We start from the raw sequence: 24,708 nt of genomic DNA on the forward strand, positions 1-24,708 counted from the left end.
TATGGGCCCTAGAAGTAGGTGGAAATATAAAGGAAAAAGTTTGTTGCTGAGCGGTTTGTTGCTATCGTCTCGCCGGTGGAAATATCACCAATTATTAATTAAAGTATCCTCTTTTTAATACAACAACCCGTTTTGAAAAATTCCTTTCAGTTCTTGAGAAATAAATTTTTGAAATGATCGACAATTTTTTCGAATTTTGCAAGTTTCGTCGATTATGTTTTAAAAATTCGTATAAACTCCATTTCTTGGAATATGAGTTTGAAAATTTCCCAAAGTGTTAATAAGAGTGTCCTCTTTCCAATGAACCAACACGATTTGAAAAATAACTTTTAGTTTTTGAGAAAACAATATTTGAAGTTTTGAAAAAATTTTCAATGTTGCAATTTTCATCGATAATTTTCAAAATTCGCTACAAAATTTACTTCTTGAAGGATCTATGTGGAAATATCACCAATTATTAATTATAGTATCCTCTTTTTATTGCAAAAAGCCGTTTTGAAAAATCACTTTCAGTTCTTGAGAAATAAATTTTTAAAATGATCGACAATATTTTCGAATTTTGCAATTTTCGCCGATTAAATTTTAAAAATTCGTATAAAATTCAGTTCTTAGAATATGAGTATGAAAATTTCCCAAAGTGTTAATAAAAGTAACCTCTTTCCAATGAACCAACTCGTTTTGAAAAACAGCTTTTAATTTTTGAGAAAACAATATTTGAAGTTTTGATAAAATTTTCGATGTTGCAATTTTCATCGATAATTTTCAAAATTCGCTATAAAATTAATTTCTTGAAGGATCCTTGTGGAAATATCACCAATTATTAATTAAAGTGTCCTCTTTCTAATGCTAAAAGCCGTTTTGAAAAATCACTTTTAGTTCTTAAGAAATAAATTTTTAAAATTATCGACAATTTTTTCGAGTTTTGCAATTTTTGCCGATTAAGAATTATGAGTATGAAGAATTATTAATTATGAGTATGAAAATGTCTCAAAGTGTTAATAAGAGTGTCCTCTTTCCAATGAACCAACACGATTTGAAAAAAACTTTTAGTTTTTGAAAAATAAATTTTTGAAATGATAGACAATTTTTTCGAATTTTGCAATTTTCGTCGATTATGTTTTAAAAATTCGTATAAAATCCATTCCTTGGAATATGAGTTTGAAAATTTCCCAAAGTGTTAATAAGAGTGTCCTCTTTCCAATGAACCAACACGATTTGAAAAATAACTGTTAGTTTTTGAGAAAACAATATTTGAAATTTTGAAAAACTTTTCAATGTTGCAATTTTCATCGATAATTTTCAAAACTCGCTATAAAATTTACTTCTTGAAGGATCTTTCTGGAAATATCACTAATTATTAATTATAGTATCCTCTTTTTAATGCAACAAGCCGTTTTGAAAAATTACTTTTAGTTCTTGAGAAATAAATTTTTGAGATGATCGACATTTTTTCGAATCTTGCAATTTTTGCCGATTAAGTTTTAAAAATTCGTATAAAATCTATTTCTTGGAGTATGAGTATGAAAATTTCCCAAAGTGTTAATAAAAGTGCCCTCTTTCCAATAAACCAACCCGTTTTGAAAAATAACTTTTAGTTTTTGAGAAAACAATGTTTAATGTTTTGATAAAATTTTCGATGTTGCAATTTTCATTGATAACATTCAAAATTCGGTATAAAATTAATTTCTTGAAGGATCTTTGTGGAAATATCACCAATTATTAATTGAATTAAGTATCCTCTTTCTGGAGTTGCTTCGTTAGTTAAATCAGTATCATAAAAGTTCATTTTGTATCTTGGATCCAAATAAGTTGACATATCTCAGCTTTCTTATTAATTTAATTTTTATTCAAATATCGCAATAAAGTAGCAATATAGGGTATCACTTCAGAAATGCACCAGAAATTCTAACCATAATGGCCGGAAAGATATGCCGAATAACTGGATCATATAACCGGCTTTTCGCAAAATCACTATCCGTTCCATCACTAATCACAATCAATTATAAATTAAATTTAGTATATTCTATACTTTCATGAAAAATTTTTCGTGTTCAAAATCACAAGTAGGACTAACACTAGACGTAGAACTAGAAACATTCTGGTTTTATCATTTTATCCGTTACACCCGAAGTCCGTTATATCAAGGTTTTACTGTAAATAATATTTGATATTTACATCTCAATTTTTATTGTTTTTGAGTCATTAGAATTAGTGTATATTAGTAACATACATTTTAATAATTCATAAGTTGTACACAAAACAATGCTGATCAAACACATTTTTTTCTTATCCAACTTGACGCACTAACTTAAGTTCAATGTTGATAAAATTGAGTCAACCTTTTGTAAAATGATACCTTCACGAGCTTGTGCCATATTGGGTGTATAATAACACCTGCGTTTTATTCTCGGAATGATTGTAAAAAGAATTATCGTTTTTATCACGTTCTTGTTTGTCTTTTGAACCCGCAAAATAATCTTTGCGATTAAAATCATCTGTGATTTTCCTTAATTCGAGTCGATTAGTTTCAATTTATCACAGATTTTCCCGCAATTGTATAAAAAGGGTTCTTGCGCCACACCATTTAACCTTGACTGAATTCCTAGCCAATTTTCGAGAGGAGTTAAAAGGAAAATTGTGGACCAAGTCAATTGTGATTAATGGTTACCACTTAAAAAGCCGCAACATTTACGATCGTCTTGCACGTTTTCGCGGAATTAGAAATCATTTTCCTTTCCGTAAAATCGCAATCATAGTTCAGGTGGCATTGACCTAAATACAACCAAAATATTACAAACTCGGTGTGCGTAAGAAATTGAACAACAATAATTTAAAGCAATATATGAGGAGATTTAAAAAGAATTTTCATTCCCCTATTAGTTTTCAAAGCACCGCAAATAGTCGTAAAAATTCTTTAACGTCTTCAAACTTCTTAGAAGCCGAACTTAATGCGCAAAATATCGATTGCAAGGTGTGTGCATGTGTGCAAATATACAACGCACCCAATATGATAATAACCTACTGTAACGTTGTATGTGACTGACCCAGAAAAGAATAAGACATGCCGACGTCGTCGTCATATCAGCATGATTTACAATTTACAAGCTTCGTTTTGTAAAGTCTCGTTCAGATGACAAAGACCAGAAGCAGCGGCAGATATGAAAGGATACTTATTGCAAACGAAGTGAAACGAAGAAAGAGACCATCACGCGTGTACGCTCCATCTGTATTAATACGGTTAGCTTATACATAACGTTCCGTACTTAGGTTTACAGGCGGTTCACATTAAGACCAGGATAGCGATAATTTGTCCGCAAAAGGGGGTTTTATAAATTGCGCATTAACGTTAATCATTCGTTGCGTAATTTTATGCCTAGTAGTCAGATTGTGAATGGAGATGTTCGAATATGGTTGTAGAAGAAAAAGGTGCGCCCTATTGCAACTGTTTAAATTAGTACTGAAAATAAATAAATAACAATAAATCAATTAAATATAAAGTTATAATAATTTTATAATATTCCTTAATCCATGGAAAGTCACTAAAAAGTCTGGCTAAAATTTGCATCAATGAACTTAAAAATCTGAAAACTCTACAAGTCATTACCATGAAAAATGGCAAAAATCAACGTGATGTCATTCAATTGTCTCAATAAATGTTGACGCAAGCAATTTTTGATACTGATGGTGAAAAAGAAAACGGATAACTTGAATATATTACTCTACCAAAGAGTTCTGATTTTGAGCGCTAGACGCTGTCGGGGTGCAAGATGTTTCATAGGAAATGTCCTAACAGAACTTTTGTAGTATCAACTAGTGGTCGAACGGATATCTGGCTACTATTCGGTATCCGGCCTATCCGGCCATTTTTTTAAATTTGGCCGGATATTAAAAACCTATTACCATTCACAGGAATTAGTATCTCTTTTAAGTGTTGGACACTGCAGATAATAATCAAGTTCAACCCCAATAGGACCTTTTTATTGAATACAACTTTATTTATATCAGGTTTATAATTAGCAACCTCATTGCAACAATACCAATACGATATATAAAATCTCTTGTTGCAGTTTCGTGTAGTTTTCTTCTCTTCGCTTGTAATTGATCATCTCATTCATTACTAACAGAACTGTCGCTATTATCACTTTCGATTATTAATTTAAGTATCCTCTTTTTAATGCAAAACGCCGTTTTGAAAAATCACATTCAGTTGTTGACAAATAAATTTTTGAAATGATCGACAATTTTTTCGAATTTTGCAATTTTCGCCGATTAAGTTTTAAAAATTCGTATAAAATTCAGTTCTTGGAATATGAGTATGAAAATTTCCCAAAGTGTTAATAAAAGTGACCTCTTTCCAATGAACCAACCCGTTTTAAAAAATAACTTTTAGTTTTTGAGAAAACAATATTTGAAGTTTTGATAAAATTTTCGATGTAATTTTCATCGATAACTTGCAAAATTCGCTATAAAATTCATTTCTTGAAGGATCCTTGTGGAAATATCACCAATTATGAATTAAAGTATCCTCTTTTTAATGCAACAACTCGTTTTGAAAAATCACATTTAGTTGTTGACAAATAAATTTTTGAAATGATCGACAATTTTTTCGAATTTTGCAACTTTCGCCGATTAAGTTTTAAAAATTCGTATAAAATCGATTTCTTGGTATATGAGTATGAAAATTTCCCAAAGTGTTAATAAAAGTGACCTCTTTCCAATGAACCAACCCGTTTTAAAAAATAACTTTTAGTTTTTGAGAAAACAATATTTGAAGTTTTGATAAAATTTTCGATGTAATTTTCATCGATAACTTGCAAAATTCGCTATAAAATTAATTTCTTGAAGGATCCTTGTGGAAATATCACCAATTATGAATTAAAGTATCCTCTTTTTAATGCAACAACTCGTTTTGAAAAATCACATTTAGTTGTTGACAAATAAATTTTTGAAATGATCGACAATTTTTTCGAATTTTGCAACTTTCGCCGATTAAGTTTTAAAAATTTGTATAAAATCCAGTTCTTGGAATATGAGTATGAAAATTTCCCAAACTGTTAATAAAAGTGACCTCTTTCCAATGAACCAACCCGTTTTAAAAAATAACTTTTAGTTTTTGAGAAAACAATATTTGAAGTTTTGATAAAATTTTCGATGTAATTTTCATCGATAACTTGCAAAATTCGCTATAAAATTCATTTCTTGAAGGATCCTTGTGGAAATATCACCAATTATGAATTAAAGTATCCTCTTTTTAATGCAACAACTCGTTTTGAAAAATCACATTTAGTTGTTGACAAATAAATTTTTGAAACGATCGACAATTTTTTCGAATTTTGCAACTTTCGCCGATTAAGTTTTAAAAATTCGTATAAAATCGATTTCTTGGTATATGAGTATGAAAATTTCCCAAAGTGTTAATAAAAGTGACCTCTTTCCAATGAACCAACCCGTTTTAAAAAATAACTTTTAGTTTTTGAGAAAACAATATTTGAAGTTTTGATAAAATTTTCGATGTAATTTTCATCGATAACTTGCAAAATTCGCTATAAAATTCATTTCTTGAAGGATCCTTGTAGAAATATCACCAATTATTAATTAACGTATCCTTTTTTTAATGAAAAAAGCCGTTTTGAAAAATCACTTTCAGTTCTTTAGAAATAAATTTTTGTAATAATTGACAATTTTTGCAAATTTTTCAATTTTCGTCGATTAAATTTTAAGTATTCGTATAAAATCCAGTTCTTGGAATATGAGTATGAAAATTTCCTAACGTGTTAATAAAAGTGTCCTCTTTCCAATGAACCAACCCGTTTTGAAAAATAACTATTAGTTTTTGAGAAAACAATATTTAAAGTTAGATTGTATGGTCTTTATGATGGGTTGTAACAATATTCTGTGAGACATCGTGCTTACTAACCGATTTTCGACTCATCACTTAATACTTTATATAAGAGCCTCGAAAAGCTCTTGTCTGTGAGTGGTCTCTTTGTGTTCCATATTTTTTTGTTTTATGCCACAATAAAAATTGCTGATAACAACACGAGACAACACAATCTAACACTGTGGCACAAAGCTTGATTTTATCAGAGAAGTCTAGACCAGAAAACAATGGAAAAGTAGTGATACGTGTGCCCAAAATGGATCGTCAATGACACAATTTAAAATTACAGCAATAGACGAAAACTTATTTGTCAAAAATAAATAGTAGAATTCACAAAACGAAATCGCGAAGGAAATAATTGTAACAAAATAGTAGCTGGAAAAGATTTCTTCGGGTCAGGAATGACTCAGTTTTTGGACGGCGAAGGTTAAAATGTATTGCTAACTAAATACATATTCTGCAATCTTTTAAACCACGACAAATATGAAGAGAGGTATCAACTGGGATAATTTAATTTACATTTTTCTCACTGATGACTATGCTAAGAATACAGATATCGAAGTAGCGTGTAACAATGAGACAACTAGAAATATTACAAATCCCCATATGCCCATAATAGTATTGTAATATATTTAATTTGCAATGTTAGTGAGCAAAGATGTGTTTCATGTGCGTGTCATCATTTTGCGCTGTAATATTCAGAACGATTTATGATTTTGAAGATGTTTGATGACGAATCGCTTTAATTTGCTATGTATCAACAAGCACTGGTTGAGAAAAACTAGATTTCCTTCCAACTTCCTTGTGGTAGAACTTGATTTTGATTTGGGATTGGTGTATAATAAATTACAGTTAAAGACAATCTATCACTCTCCTTGAAAAGTCGCTTTGACGTTTTGAATCGAGCACTATTATTACGAGTGATTTTAATATGCATTTTCATACAAAATCTAGAAAGTTTTTTAGCTGTGCAACCTGTTTAACCCGTTTGGTCTTATGCCTATCAATGAATCAACAAGGAAAAGGTGTGTATGATCACTATTTTTATAGCAGCGATAGCTAAGAAATATCGATACATTCCTTCTCCTACCACTTCGGTGGGAGGAATTACCGCAAACTTAACTCGAACTAAGAAAAAAGTGTAATAATTACATCAATTATTCATTAAACTCCCAATACACACTTAGTACGGCTTTAACAGCTAATATTTATAATTTATACTTGTATGTTAATATACTTGTATACTATGCATATATATTGATGATTTCAACCTGTTTTACTTGCATCAAGCGGTGCTTGCACTTTGATTCCCTACCTCATAGAATTGGGGGAACAATTCCAGAGACTTGTATTATTATAGTAATTCATGAAAATGTCTGAAAATCTAGGTGATTTATGCGAAGAACCAGGAGAATGAATTCATCAGAACATTCTTACTGTGAAAAAGCGATATCAGGGTTTCTGAAAAGCAAATGTTATGGAATATTGTTGCAACATTCAGAGTAACACCTCTGAATAGCCTTTTGAATGATTGTAATAATTGCATAAAAGACTTCCAACTTTTGTTCTACCATAAGTTCTCTTAGCTTTTGAAATTTTTTCAGTGTAAACAAAGATTTTATGACCAGATGCTGATTGTTTAGAGTAATTAACCAGTATTTAAAAAGCATCATCGTTCAAAAAAGAGTAGACTCATCAGTGTTACACATTTGGACAGTAAACAAATTTAAAGAGGAAATTATTGAATTCTTCTCTAAGCAATTTCGCAGCTAAAATTTTTATGATGAATATAACTGTATGATATCGTATCGATTTTAGAATGTAAATAGTTAACCTTCAGAAGCTTATTTTTCATATTGCCTTTTTCACACACCATTAATCCAGGGATCAGAATTGCACGTATCTGTTTAAACGTCATGAAACAAAACCGCTGTTTGTTTCATAAAGCAATAAAATGAAGCGCCGGTGGGTCTTATATTATACCTTTTTGCGTATAAATTAGCAGAGTTCTTATTTTGGTCTTTTAAATGTTAATGAAAATCATTTCAATTCTTTTTCACCACTGCGCTTTCTTTTCATGCTTAATTAACGTAATTAATAAACAAAGGAAATTGTCACATGTGTACAACAACAGAAGTTCTCCTTAATTAACAACGCAAGCCATTTTAAAGTGTTCGTTACTTGATTATGTTACCTAAGATACTCTTGTGAAGGAGACATATTCGAACGAGTTGTAACAAAACAAAAGGATTAATATATTTATCAGATCGAATGAAACCTTATTCTCAGCGCTTAAGAAAAACCCTAAATTGATATTGAATTCAATTCGATCTTGATGTACAAAGAAGTTACAACAACATAGAATTGAAATTATAGGATAAACTGAATTGCTGGCGCAAGTGTTATTAAAAGCAAAATTACCCAGAAGATATGATTCTCATCCTCCAAGAATTTGGAAGAACAAATCATTGTTTTGTTTGTTGGTGCAAAAAATGTCTACATACAAAATGCAATAAATAAGCTTTTCAGTTTTTGAGAGGTTTATTTTTGAACGAAATATTGACCATTTCCTATTTTTGGTTAAAGACAAAATAAGGCTACTACAGAAAAATCATCAGACAACGAAAAAAATATAGGCCACATTTCTTTGTCCATTAAAATGACACAAAAGACGATGTACACTAAAAGGACGGATATCGCAGTTATACATCACTGTCTTAGAGCGTCTTAAAAATGTGGTAAGACATTGATGCCACCCGTAGCTCAACGTGTTAACCCACCATGAATACTTAATATCACGTAAAAGAATTACGTTATAGCATAAAATGCATAAATACACCGTTAAGTCCCCGTTCTTCGCGAGTATAATCAAAGAAAGAAAACAAACATACATACAAGAGACGAAGAGAGGAAAACCTACCGATGCAGACTGAAGAATGATGTGATAATTTTTACAAACAGGATATAAGTTTTCTATTTTGTTGAAAGGTTGGGTTAAGTGAAAGTCCATTTATGACGCGATTATGTTGGCAGGCAGACGTTGCGTTGTACCGCAATGTTTAGATTTACGCGTACGACCAAAAACACTATTTATATATTGGAAAATTGATTTATTTTTAGACTGTAACCAACGAACATATTTCCTTAGAGCATTAAACGATTTCTTCGTTTATTTGTTTAATATGGTTGGGGTTTTAAATTCCTGATATCCGGGTCAATATTAATATTAAGTACGTAATGACGTTAAGAATGATTTTTTAACACTTTTAATCCCATTTCTATACAATAATATTTATAGATAAACAAAAAATAAATAATCTATTGGGTAAACGGTTTTTTTGTTTTGAAATCGTGAAATCAACACGTGGTGAGATGTGTTTCGACATCAACCGCTTTTTGGCAAACGAAACGAATCCGAATCATCTTGAACAGAAAGAAAGAAAAGTTTTACTCGGAATCGGATGGTTATTTTTGAAATTAGGAAGAACGACTTTAACGTTAAGATTTTTAAATTAAATGCGTTTTCCCGGGATTTTATTTCAAAAGAAATACAGATTTCTCATCGTGTTTCATTTAAAATCGGGAAAAACTGGGAAAATGGTCATAGTCTGAATCAAAGTTACATTTAAATTTTAAATCCTAAAACAAACGAAGTAATAAATCTAAAAAAAAATTTAAGGAGTCATATGAAATGGTATCTATTTGCTTTGTGATAAGGTTTTGAGTGATAAAGTTTTGGTGAATGAAAAAATAGTGATTATTTGTTCGTTCATTCAAGAATAAATTTGAGTACTAAGGGAATTAAGACTTTGAAATTATTGAGTTTGATTTATTAAAAATTTCATAGAAATTTTTACAGTTATCGTGAAATAATAATCACCTTGTGCAAACTTTTACTGAACTGAGTGTGTATTTTCGTGGAGGGGAGGAAGTCACTAAAATATATACACGCCTAACGTATAGCGTTACAGTCAGTGACTTCACTTCGAATCGAGGCGAGCAAACGAGTTCTTAAATAATTCAAAAAGAAATTTCCGACGCGAAAATTCAGTTTTCAATATTCGAGTTTAAAGTTATCAGTGAAATTTATTTTATAATTGCGTTTTTGATCAATTATTTCGAAACAATAATCTTTATCGGTGTTAATGTGACTTTTTTGTGTAAATAAATAAGGAAATAAGAAATACAAATGGGGGTGAATAAAATAAATATACCAGAGCCGAACGTGCGCAGGTTTCTTCTAAATCGAAAGGTAAAAAAAATAGACTTTATCTACGTCAATCTGTTAAATTTATTGAATGTATTCTGAGAATTCTATTTTGGACAACCTCGTTTAGGAGTTTTCAGATTAAAAATATCATAAAACTTTTTTGTTTTTAATTGTGTTAAATTTTATTTAAAAAAAAATAGATACTCAAAAATTTCAAAAAAGAAAAAAATTAAAGCAATATATAGCTTGAGTCGCTGTGCGGACTTTGGACTTGAATTCGTTTTCTTTTTGAAGCCGCAAGATATTTTTAGCGAACGTTAGGATATTTTTTGTCGGCTGTAAAACGTTTTGGACGTCAATTAATCGCCCCTTTTCTAATCAAATAATGTTAAATTACGTTTAAACAAATCTATTTTATGTATTTTATTTAAACCGTATCATCGTATTTTTCGTGAAACATACATAAAAGAAATTTTATTTACGCAAGTTTTTTCTATTAAAATAGTTTACTCACAACACAATAAATATTCAAATTAAAAACCCACAAACTATAATAAGTACCGGATATTATTAATGATTCATATCTATTGTATCCGAAATGAATATATTTTTAACTATTTTTTTTTTCTGAAAGATTATTTATTAACATTTTTATCAACTTTTTAACCTATTTTAAAAGTAAACACGTTTTTTATTTTATGAATTTAAAAAAATCATAAAAAATAGTTAATTTACAGGATATTATTGTTTAGCGTTATCTACATATTTAAATAATTTTTTTCATTACTTGTTTTTCCTTTAAATTAAAAAAATATTTACGTTACAAATCACAACCAGAGATAAACACCATTGTTAAACTCTTGAGAGACATAATAGATTTCTTTTAAATCATGTAAATATTTTGTATTTAATATTTTAAAAACAACAAAAAGCAATTAAATCTATTTTTGAGATATCATAATATTTATATCATTTTGAAAAATTCCTATAAAATCGATTTTTTATGATACCAATTTCAATTCGATTATTATAAAAAATAATACTACTATTAATTAATGGAAAAATCGTTAAATATAAATAGAAATTTTCAAGGTATACTAAGAAATAAGTTTTAATTTTTAATGAAAGAAATATAATTTAACCATTTTTTCTTGTAATAACACTTTGAAACATTTTTAGTGTAAAACATGAATAATTTTTGGATAAATAATTTGAATTAGAAATAACTACGCCGATTTTATTCCCAAAAACCTTATACATACTTAATCTAATTCATTTTACAATAACTTTAATATCTACGTAAAAGTACATGTTGCGAGATAAAAAAATTTATTATGAAATTTTCGAATACTTTTATACTTATTGTTAATTAAAATCTTTAATCATATAAACTCAAATATCTCTAACGCATTGTTTAGGATATCATGGTCAAATCCCACCAACCACGTCAATATCATGATGCTCTCGTTTTTTTCGTAACACAACATAAACAATTCTTTCCTTTTTGTTGTTTATTTTGAGTGGATGATTGATGAGGCTGAGGTCTTGGCATATTAATGTGCGTTTATTGCTTTTGATACTCGATTTCATTGATACACTTCTGTATAATGATGATTTTTATATGCTTTGTGTGATTGACCACGAGATTTAAATTACGCAAGTTCCTTGTGTTCACTTCCTTCTTACTTTTTTTTGTAGCTTTTGTAAAACATCTGGAGAATGTGTATTGTGTTTCTAATAACGATATTGAATTATGATAGAAAATTAATGTTATGGTTGCATTAAAAGTTACTTCCTTTAACACGGATATTGTATGCATTAACTTTACTCTCCTAGAAATAAATTATACATGATACATAAGATCGACACCAATTGTGTTCTTTATACTAATTTTGCAAAGATTGTTTTTCTTTTACAAATTCTTTTCGTTTATTCTAAAGGCAAGGAATTCTTAACACTCCTTTGAGGGCACCCAATCTATATTGAGATCGTCATTTAACTCTTCTGATGGCAAGTTTCAAAATTGGTGACCTTAGTCATCAAAAATTGAATCTTAATAACATTTCCAGTAAAATTTGGAGGGTTAGTAAAGTCACGAACTACTTTCATCATATTTAATCAACTAAAATCTCGACGTGTAACCTTAACTGCAACTTCTTTACAATATTTTCAATCACATTTTCTTGTCATCAGGAAGTTCACCATATACTCTTGCAGAATGATAAAATTGTATGATGGTTGCACGATTCAATTGAGCATGATACTATAATTGATATTGCTCCAAACAATAAGTGAATCTAAAAAAGCATGTACCCAATATAAAGTAACTACTGCTTAAAGTACTCTAACGATTTTAGTTACTTAGAGTAAATAAATGTGCTCTAAATAAATACAAAAAAGAAAAAGCAAACCCGAACTGACATTAGCTATCTTCATTGAAATACATTACTTTAAGTTTCTTAAAATTTGTGTCGCTCAAAACATGTTGTCTAGATGCATATACGATTTCAGCAAAGAGAATCGTTTTGCAGCAGCTGAAGAAGGCAATATTCATTTATATTTCACAAATATTTTCTTAATATAATTTTATAATCATGTAACATCACAATATTAGATTTATGATCATTAATCCTATTATTTCAAATTCATATTAGTTTTCTTGTGAAGTATTGTTTTAAATTTATTAACGAGGTTGAGCTGGTCTAAGTTTACACAGGTTGTTCTTTTTCTTGACCTGCAGGTACCTCACACGCATTTGCCAACTCGACAGCTGCCTGTAATATACAGGATTGAATAAATATTTTTAATTTTTTTACTAAACAATATTTGATGACCTTGTAAACCACTTAACCAGCGCACTTTAAATTTAGGAATGGTTACTGTAGCCATCGCCACCATTTCTGATTCAAGTGTAAATACAAATTTGAAGCACTTTGTAAAGTCTAAAATTTATTGCAAGAGTCTACTCAGATTCTTGATTATTAAGAGATAGTTTATTTTTTTCTGATTTTATGTATGATCACATGATATAATGCTAAAAAGAAGATAGTCCGAAACACTTAACGAAATTCGATTCATTATCAGTAATCGTGGCTAGAATTTTTCTATCCAGGTCATATATTTTACAAATGTTGTCTAAAATTTCTGCAATTCTGTTGCCACAATCTGCTGTTGTGGCTACAAAAGCGCATTTTGACAAATCAAATTGTAGAGAAGGAAATTAGTTACATTTCCTTTACATCAAAAGTACAATTATTAAATGTGCATTGCATGAATGACATGTTCCTTGAACTATTCAGTACAATAGTCGAATTTTCTGGTGTTGAAATTATATTTTTTTCTGCCATGGACACAACTGCTGTTGATGTACCTGATCGCAAATCGAGTGTTATTTCAGCACTGCCACATGTTCTAAACACTTTATTAGCTATTTCTGCCCTGTGTGCTACCGATTCATCAACATACCCTTCAACGACCGTTAATGACTTCCAACCGCCATGTTTCTTTAGTGTCATCAAGTCCCCCCATTCAAATAAAAGTGTAGCAGACGATCTTCCAAATGAATGACCTGTATATCAGTTAGCATTTTCAAGTGGAAGAAAATTAGCTACTATTTGAGGTACCTTATAAAACTGATTTTTACCAGCAACCTGATTGATAACTTTTCCATTGCGATATGTATAAAACAGGACATCAAGCTGAAATCTAAAACTTTTTTCACTTGTATAATAAATAACTATTTTACTTACTACTAAAAGTACTGGAAGTAAATGAAACTACTTAGAGTAAACAAATTATTTCAAGTACTTGTTACTTGTTATCAAACAAGTAAAAGTATCCAGTATCTACAATTTGAAAGTACCTACTATAAGTAAATTACTTACACTAAGTATTGAATACTTTACTTGCAGCACACTTTTACTGCAAGTAGCTTAACTTTGTCGTCAATGATAGATTTCAACTAATCTTGAACTAATTTAATTAAAATGATTATTGCCCTGCTAGGGTAAGAGCTCAGACATCCATAGCCATTAATTATGTTCTAGCTCAGTGTTTTTCAATATTTTGTAGTATGCGAAATCCTACAACACTTATACATAAATATTTTTGTCTCGATCGGGTGCATTTTGAAATCTCTAGATTGTTGCGCCTTGGCTGCAAGCCTCCTTGGTTCAGTTTTCCATACTAGAAGAAATATATCTTTGCTACCTTAATATACAATAGTTGCTGATGACACAAAGTTGAAACGTTTTAATTTTTCACCTAATGATCTAATGTTTCATCAATATATCTACATTTTAAAGGTTTCAAATAGAGAAAATTTAAAAAATTGGGGACCCTGAAAATCTAAATCAGTATAAAATCAAGTAAAGGCACTGCATCTGGAAATTGATGAAGAACTAAAACAAAAAGTTATTTTTTGATACAACAAAATAAAACTGTGTATTACTGAAACGATGATCATAACATTAGTCGAGAGGCTAAGTTGGTACCTCCTAGGATGTAGATACCAGAAGATGTAAATACTTTAGTCATAAATCACATAAAATCTTTCCCTGTAGTTCCTTCTCACTTCTGCAGAAAGGGCATAACGAAAGATTGCCTACCTGGGGATCTAAATATACAAATTATGTATAACCGATACGTTGTGTGGTATTAGAGCCATATTTTTAATACACCAGAAGAACAACTTTTGAAATAAGAGGAACATTATATTCACGCATTTAAAAAGCTTAAGAAGCTTGAAGGCTTGAAGGAATGGCAAAACAAGGTTCCATTGAAATGGCGTCTTGTCTAAAGAAGTACATCTCTAACACCGAATTTGATAAGAAGGAACAAAACTTATTCTAAGATGAAGTATACTATTTAAAATTAGCACCATCAAATCTAAATACCACCAGCCAAAATAACTTTCCTAATTTCCTACAAAAACAGCTATTAAAAAATAAGAAATTTGATGTGGATGGAAATAATGTGAATTGGATGAAGATTGTTTGGTTTAAATATAGAAGGATCAACAATTCTTTTCAAATATAACCAATTCAAAAAAATGATATCAAATAATCAGTCAGTATACAAAAAGGATTGCTCTCAATCTCAATCAAGAAGTTTAAACACCTGATTAAACGACCTGATCAGGAATAATATAGCAACAGTATCATGAGTTTTTATAAATTGTTGAAACTGAAATAGAGGAATATAGTGTAGATCACTCTAAAACTTTCTTTTTTGATAAGGAACGTTTCGTCTAATTTAACCAACATTGTAAGTCTTCTCATCTCCAACATTCCAAACATCGTGTATATGTTCCTTGAATGACGCAATTTCATTTAATCCCCTAGGTCACAATGCATTACCAGCCAAGGTGGTCGTTGCTTCATTTAATCTTAAAATAGATTAGATATTATCGGTGAAAATCATTATGTCACCCTATTTGTTGGAATTGATAAAATTAATGGGAGTTATTTCTGCCTTATTGACTAATAGGCTTTGCCCTAAAGATCTAAATTGGCGGTAATAAAGATCGTAACACTTTCTGTAACTTTCTTACATTATTACTGGAATCATTCATATTTATTGATGGAAAATCAAACTATGTCGCCAACCTCTCACATACTTATATAACATTAAAATGTAAACGCACATACATAGATTTGACACGTTCTAAAATGAATCGATTTTGAGAATTATATCAAATTTTATAAAACTGCCAATCTACTTTTGTCTTAAATAATCGCTAAAATGAAATGTTTTAAAAATAAGAAACAAAAATGACGTGTAACATTAAAGCTCTATTGATTAAAAGAGGTCAAGATTTCTATTTTCTATTGATGCAGATGTTCAAATCGAGAATTAAATTATAAAGGACGTTAACACTTTTATAATTAACTCTCAATTCAATACTGAATACATACCGATCAATAAAATAACGAATCGATTGTCTTGTAATGTTTGTTTTTTAATAACGCGTGAATAAATCGTGTTACTTTGAAGGCTTTCTTCTTCATCGTTGAGTACAAAATCGTCTTTGTTTTATTTCGACTTTTCTTATCGACTAATACAAACGAAAACTTTGAGTAGCGACGCGACCGAAAATCTCGTTTTTGTTATCGATTTTTGGGTCAATTTGTGTCGGTGGTAATCATTTTTTCTTCTTTTGTCCATTAAAATTCCATGTCGAACAAACCACTATACGTATAGTTTTTTTTAGAGTAGGATGTGTACGTGGGGATCGTGGTGTGGTCACGTGTGTAGCACGTGCCAGAAATAGCCGCATGGAATATTTCTAGAATTTCCAGGAACGGATTTCACCGAAAACGTTAAAAATTTCACTTTCTAAATTTCTATTAAAGAAGAATTTTATTTAAAATTAAACTAAAACAGGAAGTTTAATTATTTTATGTTATATTTATGGAAACAAACTTTACGACACACAATTAGTTTTTGTTTGGATTTTAGCGGACGTTTCATAATATTAAATTTTAAATACCGATAACGCAACAGTTTTTCCAAAAGATTTTGCAAGACGTTTAGGTTTGCTTAGCCAGGCCTAAATAATCGTTGCATGTTATATATACATAGTAAGAAAATAGGCCGCATAAAATCCGGGCTTATTAAATTCAATATCACTTTTTTTATCTTATCAATTTTTATGAAAAATCACAAATTATCACCTTTGGTGTGATTTTTTTATTCGTTTTGGTTTCTTGGAATAAGACTACGTATATAAGCAAAACGCCAAAAACAGGGTTCGCAAGGTCAATAACAAACAATAAAGGCGAATTCCTACAGCTTCGAATAAGGCACAGGTGTCCAAAATTGTCGAACAGGTTTTTCTTTCTTCCATCCTCTTCGAGATACGACCGAATGGCAGCGAAGTTGATTTTTCTTGAAGTATAGCGTGGGTGGACTTGTTTAAAAAACGGACGGCGTACTTCGGCAGATGGCGGAAGGCGCAATTATACCCACGAGCCGTGCTTGTTGTAATAATTAATTGTGTGAGTTTTATTTCGTTAAGGAACAGGAAATCCTCTTCTCGAATAAGCCGGTTGAACACAAAAATAATTATAATATAATTCCAAATTAATTCTTTTTAACTATTCAAATTTATTTTTATCACCAAGTTAATGTTGTACTATATAGGTGAACATAAATTTTAAGTCAACTTCAGTTATCATAATCTATATTTTTATGTTTTGAGTTGAAGAAATTCCATTGATAAAATTTTGTTTATCTCTTGTAAAATAATGCATATAGGAGACTTGTTCTCAATAATAAGGTTGTGTTCGAAATCGCATTGTAAAATGATACTTAGTGCTGATTAAGGTAAAGTTTATTTAAGGTCTAATAGTGGGAAGAATATATCAACATAGTTTTTTGTCAATAAAGGAATAGTTATCTATACATTAATCTTATGCACAGGTGGCCAAGATAATCAGCGAGTAATTTGTAAATCATTTGATTAATTTGTTTAACTTTACCTTATAAAATGAACTTTTTAATCTATTACAATGAGGATAATTTGTTTTGAATTATAGTTATTGACGATTTTGAAATTATGATCATTCGAGTTAGAAGCAAATTTTGAAAACCGCCATATTTAGCTTTTGCGAATAACGTCCTTACCGGAAGGATTTGAGATGATTACAAAGACCATTCCAAACAAACATCCAGGAAAATACGAGCACATTGAACTTGATCGTCTATAATCCGATATAGATCAATATGGCCTACATGTTTAAACCTTTATTATTTCCGATTGCACCGGAAACGGTTGTATACATTGTTTTTTAAATGGTTTTTAATAATTTATTGTCTGTCTAATTAAAAAAAAAGAGTTATTAATTCAGATTCAGATTCAGATTCATTAATATCTTCTCTGTGGAGAAGAAGTTTGTGTTATACATATACAAAAATATATAAGAACACAAGAAGTTAGAAAATGAATAATTGTTTTACCACATTTTGTAGTAGTTCTATAATGACTTAATAACGCAAAGTTATAAACTTTTTGATAAAAAGTCTCTAAAACCGATCCAAACGTGTTCAGTAAACTCTAGTTGTCAGTTATCGCCAGGAAGAATCCCAGCGAAGTCAAATTTGACGAATTCGGTGATGCGAACTCCATGAAAATACACTTGATTGAATTTATTTATCAGTGATCATACTAGTTACAGATACTATATCGACTTAATGCAGTCTTGATTCTGTGCAGACTTAAGGTATGAGATATGAGTAGAAAAAATTTTAGAGGTTATAGGTCCCCTTTTTGTGGATAAAAAATTCTTATAACACAATGTCCCATTCTTTGCCATTCTTAAGATATGATACGATAAAGTTAAGGGTTTGAAAGTTTAAGTACTGCTGTATAAAGAATTATATTAAGTAGGCTCTGCTTATGTATATAGCTTTAATTTGACCAGTGATGGGCGCTGGGTAAATACCCGGCAGGTAGGTATTTCTAAAATGGGTATTTATACGGGTATTTACCCCGGCCCAGAGTAAATACCCAAACAGTGGGTATAAAAGTATACCCACTGTATACCAGTAAAGATATATCAGATTCAAAAAAAAATGAAGAGGAAGATGATGAGGACGTTGAAGACGAGGAATTGTCAACAATCAAAGACGTATTATTATTAGACGAATCCGTCGTAATTTAGATTAGATCAAGTTATTATGATTATTGTCATCAAACACCCTCTGCGTCCAATGTTGGACATAGACCTCCCCTATTCTATTCCATTCGATTGTATTCTGTGCTGTCTGAATCCAATTGTTGGTCATTCTTTTGATCGCTCGCGGTCTCCACTCAAGCAACCTTTTTGTCCACTGCTCATTCTTCATTCGCGCGACATGACCCGCCCAGTTCCACTTAAGCTTTGTCATAATGTTGACCACATCATTTACGCCACTTCTTCTTCATAGGTCTTCATTTCGTATGTAGTCCCTCAGAGTTAGACCCAGGATCGACCTCTCCATTTATCTTTGCGCTACCTTGGACCCTCCTGGCAGTGGCTACCGTTAATGTTAAAGTTTCGGAGCCTTATGTCATAACCGGAAACACGCATTGATTGAAAGCCTTTTCTCTTGAAGATGTCTCTAAGTTTCCTGTAGGCTGTCCATACGAGTGTGATCCTTCTGTTTAGTTCGCTTGTTTGATTATCTCTCGATAAACGAACCTCATAGCCAAGATATTCATAACTGTCAACCCTCTCAATCTCATTATTTGTTGATGTTAGAGTTGGAAACAAGATTTATCATAAATTTTATTTCTCCTCATTGATATTTAACCCGACTCTTGCACACATCTCCTTAAGTCGTTCAAAATTAGTTTAATCTCTCCAAGGCTATTTGATATAAGAACTATATCGTCCCCGTAGCGCAAATTACTTAAACATTTGCAATCAATGTTTATGTCTTTTTGGGTACAATCCAGTTGTTTAAATGCACTCTGACGACTGTGATGAACAATTTGGGTTCAACAGTGTCTCGCCTTGTTTTACTCACAATCAGTATTTTACTACTTTTACTCTCTTCAGTACTTTCATGCAATTTTACCGTCATTGTAGTATTCTTGTAGATGTTATAAATAAGTTTGGTATATCGATAATCGACTCTACATTCTTGAAGTGCTTGCCAAATTGCCATCAACTCAATTTAAATTAAATTTTATAAATACCTCTAAATACCCATCTTGGGTAAATACCCCCAGGTATATATCCAGGAAATTTACCCTTGAAAATAAATACCCGGGTATTAACAACACTGAATTTGACACACAAAAGTGATTTTTGAGATATTTTTTTAGAGGTTATTTACTTTATATGAATAAATTTATCCCTTCTGTTTTATCACTCTTTAATGTGAATATTTACACAAATTTAGGTTTTAATAAATAAACTTGCTTATTGTATTAAAAACAACAAAATTACAAAACTAGAAACAAATTACAAATTGCAATGCAAAGAATGCTTAGTATAATTTATTAACCAGTAGTACTCAAACTTGTGAACCCTTAACTATATCGTATCATATCTCAAGAAGGACAAAGAATGAGACATTGTGTTATAAGAATTTTTTATTCAGAAAGAGGAGACCTATAACCACTCAAATTTTTTCTACTCATACTTGATACACCCTTTATAATGAATCTAGATTCGATCGAGACTTAATTCATCTAACAAGTCAGGAGGTGACTTCAATGATATGATACGGTAGAAGCAGGTAGATGCAAACCCAATGCAGTTTCTCATTCCATTTTCTGATTCTTCTGTGTTAATGGGTAGCTGAAAACTCTATTAATTAAAAATCTAAAATTAGCTAATTTTTGGGACAAAGGGTGTTCTGAGTTGTATGGTATTGTAGTGGCTATAGCTGAAGTTTTTTAAAAAATACCATATTCAATTAAATGATCTTTGGTTCTCGTTAAGCTCAAATACAAGAAATTTAGTCTTTTTAGTCTTTTTCTTCCATTTCCAGTGTGTATTTAAGATTGTTTTGTAAACCTTTGATGTAATTGTGAAAGTTATGTAAAGATTCCTCATTCCCTTTTCATACACAAAAGACGTCATCCTACATCGTACCTAGCCCAACAGCCAATATTGTTCAGCTTCATTCATGATGAAATTCCTTTCAATATGATCCAAAAATATATCCGCCAGCAATCCAAATAACATTTCCCAAGGTAAACCTTCGGTAACCAAATTCTCCTTCAAAGCTGCACTGATTTTGTTTTACTATGTGCTAAGAATGTAATTCAGGTGTTTTACATTATTTTTGTTGTCAAAATGTGAATCAAACATTTTTGAAATTATTTCAAGAGTATATTCCACTGGGACATTTGGGTAGAGGTTTGTTGCATCAAACGATATTAAGAGGCAATTGTCAATATTGATATTTTTGGTCAAATTTATGAATTGATTTGAATTGCTTATGTAATAAGAAGGTACAAAATCAATGTTATTAAATATATTTTTCATAAATTTGACTAGACTTTGAATCAGTGAGTGATAGACCTGATGGGCATGTCTGGTTTGTGTAATTTTGGGAGGGAGTATAACTTCGGTATGCTGGGGCTCATATTCAAAAGGACGTGTAGAAAGTGCTATTTGAATTATTTTTCAGATATGGGGTGTGTTCAGATACCCCATATATGATGTAATGTTACACAAGCTTAAAAACTTATGTAGATTATGAAAATATGTTAAATTGCAAGATAAACTGTAAAAAGTGAGGTAGTAATATATAATAATGAAATTACAGGAAACTGTAATTTTATTTCTTTAAACAATAATAGAGGGCACCGTTTCCAATGTTTAAGGAAAAAATATTTTCCATTAATTTAATTTCTAATAATTTATTATAAATACACCTATTTACTTTCTTTTTAATTACTTTTTAACATACATTTGAATAATTATTACGCAACGAAAATTGTTTATTAAAAAAGTAGACTTTTTCCTCTCTATTTTGTTGGATTAAATAAGTAGTTATAGTTAAATAACTCACCCTTCATAAAAAATATAATCTGAATTGATTACTTACTTATGTTGAATACATCTCAATCAAATAAAAAAATATATTTATGTAAATTTCTCAATATGAACATCCTTTTTACACTGACGCCTCTGTTAACGGGGACGTTATCTTGACATACACCTACACCTTCTGGTGAGCTGGTGCAAGCGAACTCGCACATAGTTGACCCATTTGGCACCAATTCATTCCTTGATTCGCAAGTCCCATTGAAGAGGTCAAGAATTTAATGATATACGCGATTGGTTAACTCTGTTATTGTTACCCCTTATTACTATGTATTCCACGAGTCTTCAATAAATTATTTAAAACGTACAGATACTTTTTTAACTTTTACTTAACTTTCATTTTTTATCAGCGATAAAATTAAGCACATTGTTCATTATTATGTTTATTTATCGAGATTAAAAAAAATCTTATTTCTTCATTTTGTTATCTATGAAGGAAACGACCGATTAATAAATGTTTATTATTATTAACCAATGTATATTATAGTTAACATTAGGTTGTTTATACAACTTAAAGATTACAATGAACTTTTTTATCGTTATTAAAACCACATTGAGAGTTACGTTTTAAGAGCCGTTTTTATGAATGAATCGTGAGTCACATTCCAAAATTGCAAATATACGCCAACCTCTCTGTGTTATAGTCGCGAGTAGTAGAATGTGGGTGAGTCATATGACGACGACACGAAACATTCTTGGAACCGATCTTGATCATCTTCGGGGGGCCCAAACCGGACAAACTTGGCGGCGCGTTCCTCATCAACCGCGTTGTCTATATATTGAGGTTACGCAACACTCGAAAAACTTTTTTATTTCGATGACTCAGACTCCTGGGGAGACCTTAAAAAGGTAAATAATTGATTTATGACATCGATTTTTGTTCACTTCTAACTAGAACTATTTAAAGTTCTCGAAATTACGTTACTCTTGTTCTGATTTCATAATCATTTCAAAACGAATTCGCTTTGATCTTATTTTAGAGAAAGTAAATCCATTAGCGCAAGTGCCAAGAAATCGTGTGTACATGCATCTTGGGTATTTAGTTATTTATATATCTATTTATAAAGCTGTGGTGTAAGAAATTTTGACGAGTCGGAGACGTATCTCATAACTTTAAAGATTTTACCTTGGAAAATCCGCTAAACAAACATTCAATTAAAACAAGGACGACCATCGTCTCCCATGAATGTAAATAAAGTCATTTACAGTGTAGATTAATTATATCGAAACCCTGTAATTGCTTTTTGTACCTAGTAAGAGAACATTGTGGACGTGCATTCCACGTAGTAATAGTGTAAAATAAATCAAATACGCTTGTTAATTACTTGATTATCCTTGAAATCTTCTTCTATTTTTTTTATTTCGATTGGCAAATGTTCATTGCGATTTACAACTGTTTTATTAAAAAAAAAGATACCCATTGTATTTAATGATTGTCATCTGTAATAATATATCGTCAACATTGGGAACAAACACCGCCAATATTAATCTAATACAAACAATCATTATCAATAAGCCCTCCCGGGTTTTCGTAATCTATTTCGATTACACTCCTTTATTTACATTAATTAGATAATAATTAGAAACGAAATAACTATATAAAAACATTTTCAAAATAAATTATTAAAAGATTTATATCACAAATTAAATTATTCATCTCTATGTCTTCTATTTTTTAAATAAAAATGTTAAATCAAAGTAATATTTATTCTTAGAAATTTGTTATTAATTTCGATGTCAAAGTTGAAACTCATCTGAGTCATCGTAAACGATAACGGACCAATTTTATTTGAATTATGACGCCATACAATATTGTTGGCGTTGCATCATTATGTCATAAATCGTAATGAACACGTAATAACATTTCTCGCGATCGGAAGTTGTTGTCCACCTATTTACTTATGAGTACGATTCTGAGTCTCGCGAGAATGCTTCCGTTTACAAGGAAATACCGGTGAGTCATTTTATGCGACCACGTTCAACACGCTCTTATATGGCGTTAACTAATCCATATTTATGAGAGAAAGAGAAGGCACGAGAACGGCGTACGATGACGCTCAAACGATTTTCTTATCGCAAACGATGCACAATGTACTCTGTGCATACATATGTTAAGTAGTTTAGTATTAGTGTTACGGTAGAAGTGACTCATTCGCATCTTACAACGTTTCAATTGGAGATACCGGGAATCACTGATTATATTTCACGATCATATTCTAAATTTATATCAACCTAACGATTATAATGATGATGTTAATATTATTTTTAGAAATCAACAATTTATTTTCTTTTGAGATTAATTTTCTTTCTATTAAGATTTTTTATTTTAATTGTGGTTGATTTAACTTATCATTGAATAAAAACCGCAGTAGCACTTCTTTTGTGGTTGTTTATCTTTTGATAACAGGGTTGTAAATCACTTATTATGGTCGTTGTTGTATTGATAAATAACTTAATTAGCTATAAAACGTTTAATGCAAGGTGAACGCGAGATGAAATTAACATAAAATGTGTTTGGTGGAGTTTTTTTTAATGTTTAAATCGTGGTATATTATTAATTGTTGTTGATTAGTGTTGAAGGTAAAATATTACGTTATGTGATTGTAATTGAAAAAGAATCTAAAGGACGGAGTAAATTGGAAAAGAAAAAGAAACAAAAATCATAAAGAATAGAAGAAGTTTTTTATTATTATTTTAACGAGGTAGAGTAAAATAAAAGTTAAAGTAAGGTTTTTTACACTTTGCTTAATCGACAATTAAATTTGGCTTCTCATCCAAAGTAAATTGTATTGATTTCACTTGCAATTCAGAAGGTTAAACCTGATGAATCAAAAAAAAATACAAACATTCAAAAATTTTAAGAAAGAAGATCTAATCTTGATAACTATAACAATTATTTATATTTAGACAAAAATTCATACAAGACATTGTAGAATTTGTTGACTATAACACTATGTAATACTAAAAAATTCACCGATATCTCGAATAATGATACATGTTATGATATCAACTATCTACAGGAAGTAGGACATAGGGTTTTATAGCGAAATGATAGATCCAAAAGATTTGAT

At 30.4% G+C, this 24,708-nt stretch overlaps 1 protein-coding gene across 4 annotated transcripts in view; it reads left to right on the forward strand.

The window, feature by feature from the left end:
* The window catches only part of LOC111426038 (sterile alpha and armadillo motif), a 95,691-nt gene that overhangs the window by 43,922 nt on the left and 27,061 nt on the right, over nt 1–24,708 (forward strand). The window contains exon 1 of one of the 4 annotated variants that reach the window (XM_023060394.2): nt 9,341–10,133. The exons of the other annotated variants lie outside the window; for them this stretch is intronic. Coding sequence (XP_022916162.1) covers nt 10,071–10,133 — 63 coding nt within the window. The 5' untranslated portion in view covers nt 9,341–10,070. Of the gene's footprint in view, nt 1–9,340; nt 10,134–24,708 lie in introns of those variants that run through there. 4 annotated transcript variants of the gene reach the window in all.

The sequence above is a fragment of the Onthophagus taurus genome, chromosome 2 (assembly GCF_036711975.1).
Source record: "Onthophagus taurus isolate NC chromosome 2, IU_Otau_3.0, whole genome shotgun sequence".
Classification (NCBI taxonomy): domain Eukaryota; kingdom Metazoa; phylum Arthropoda; class Insecta; order Coleoptera; family Scarabaeidae; genus Onthophagus; species Onthophagus taurus.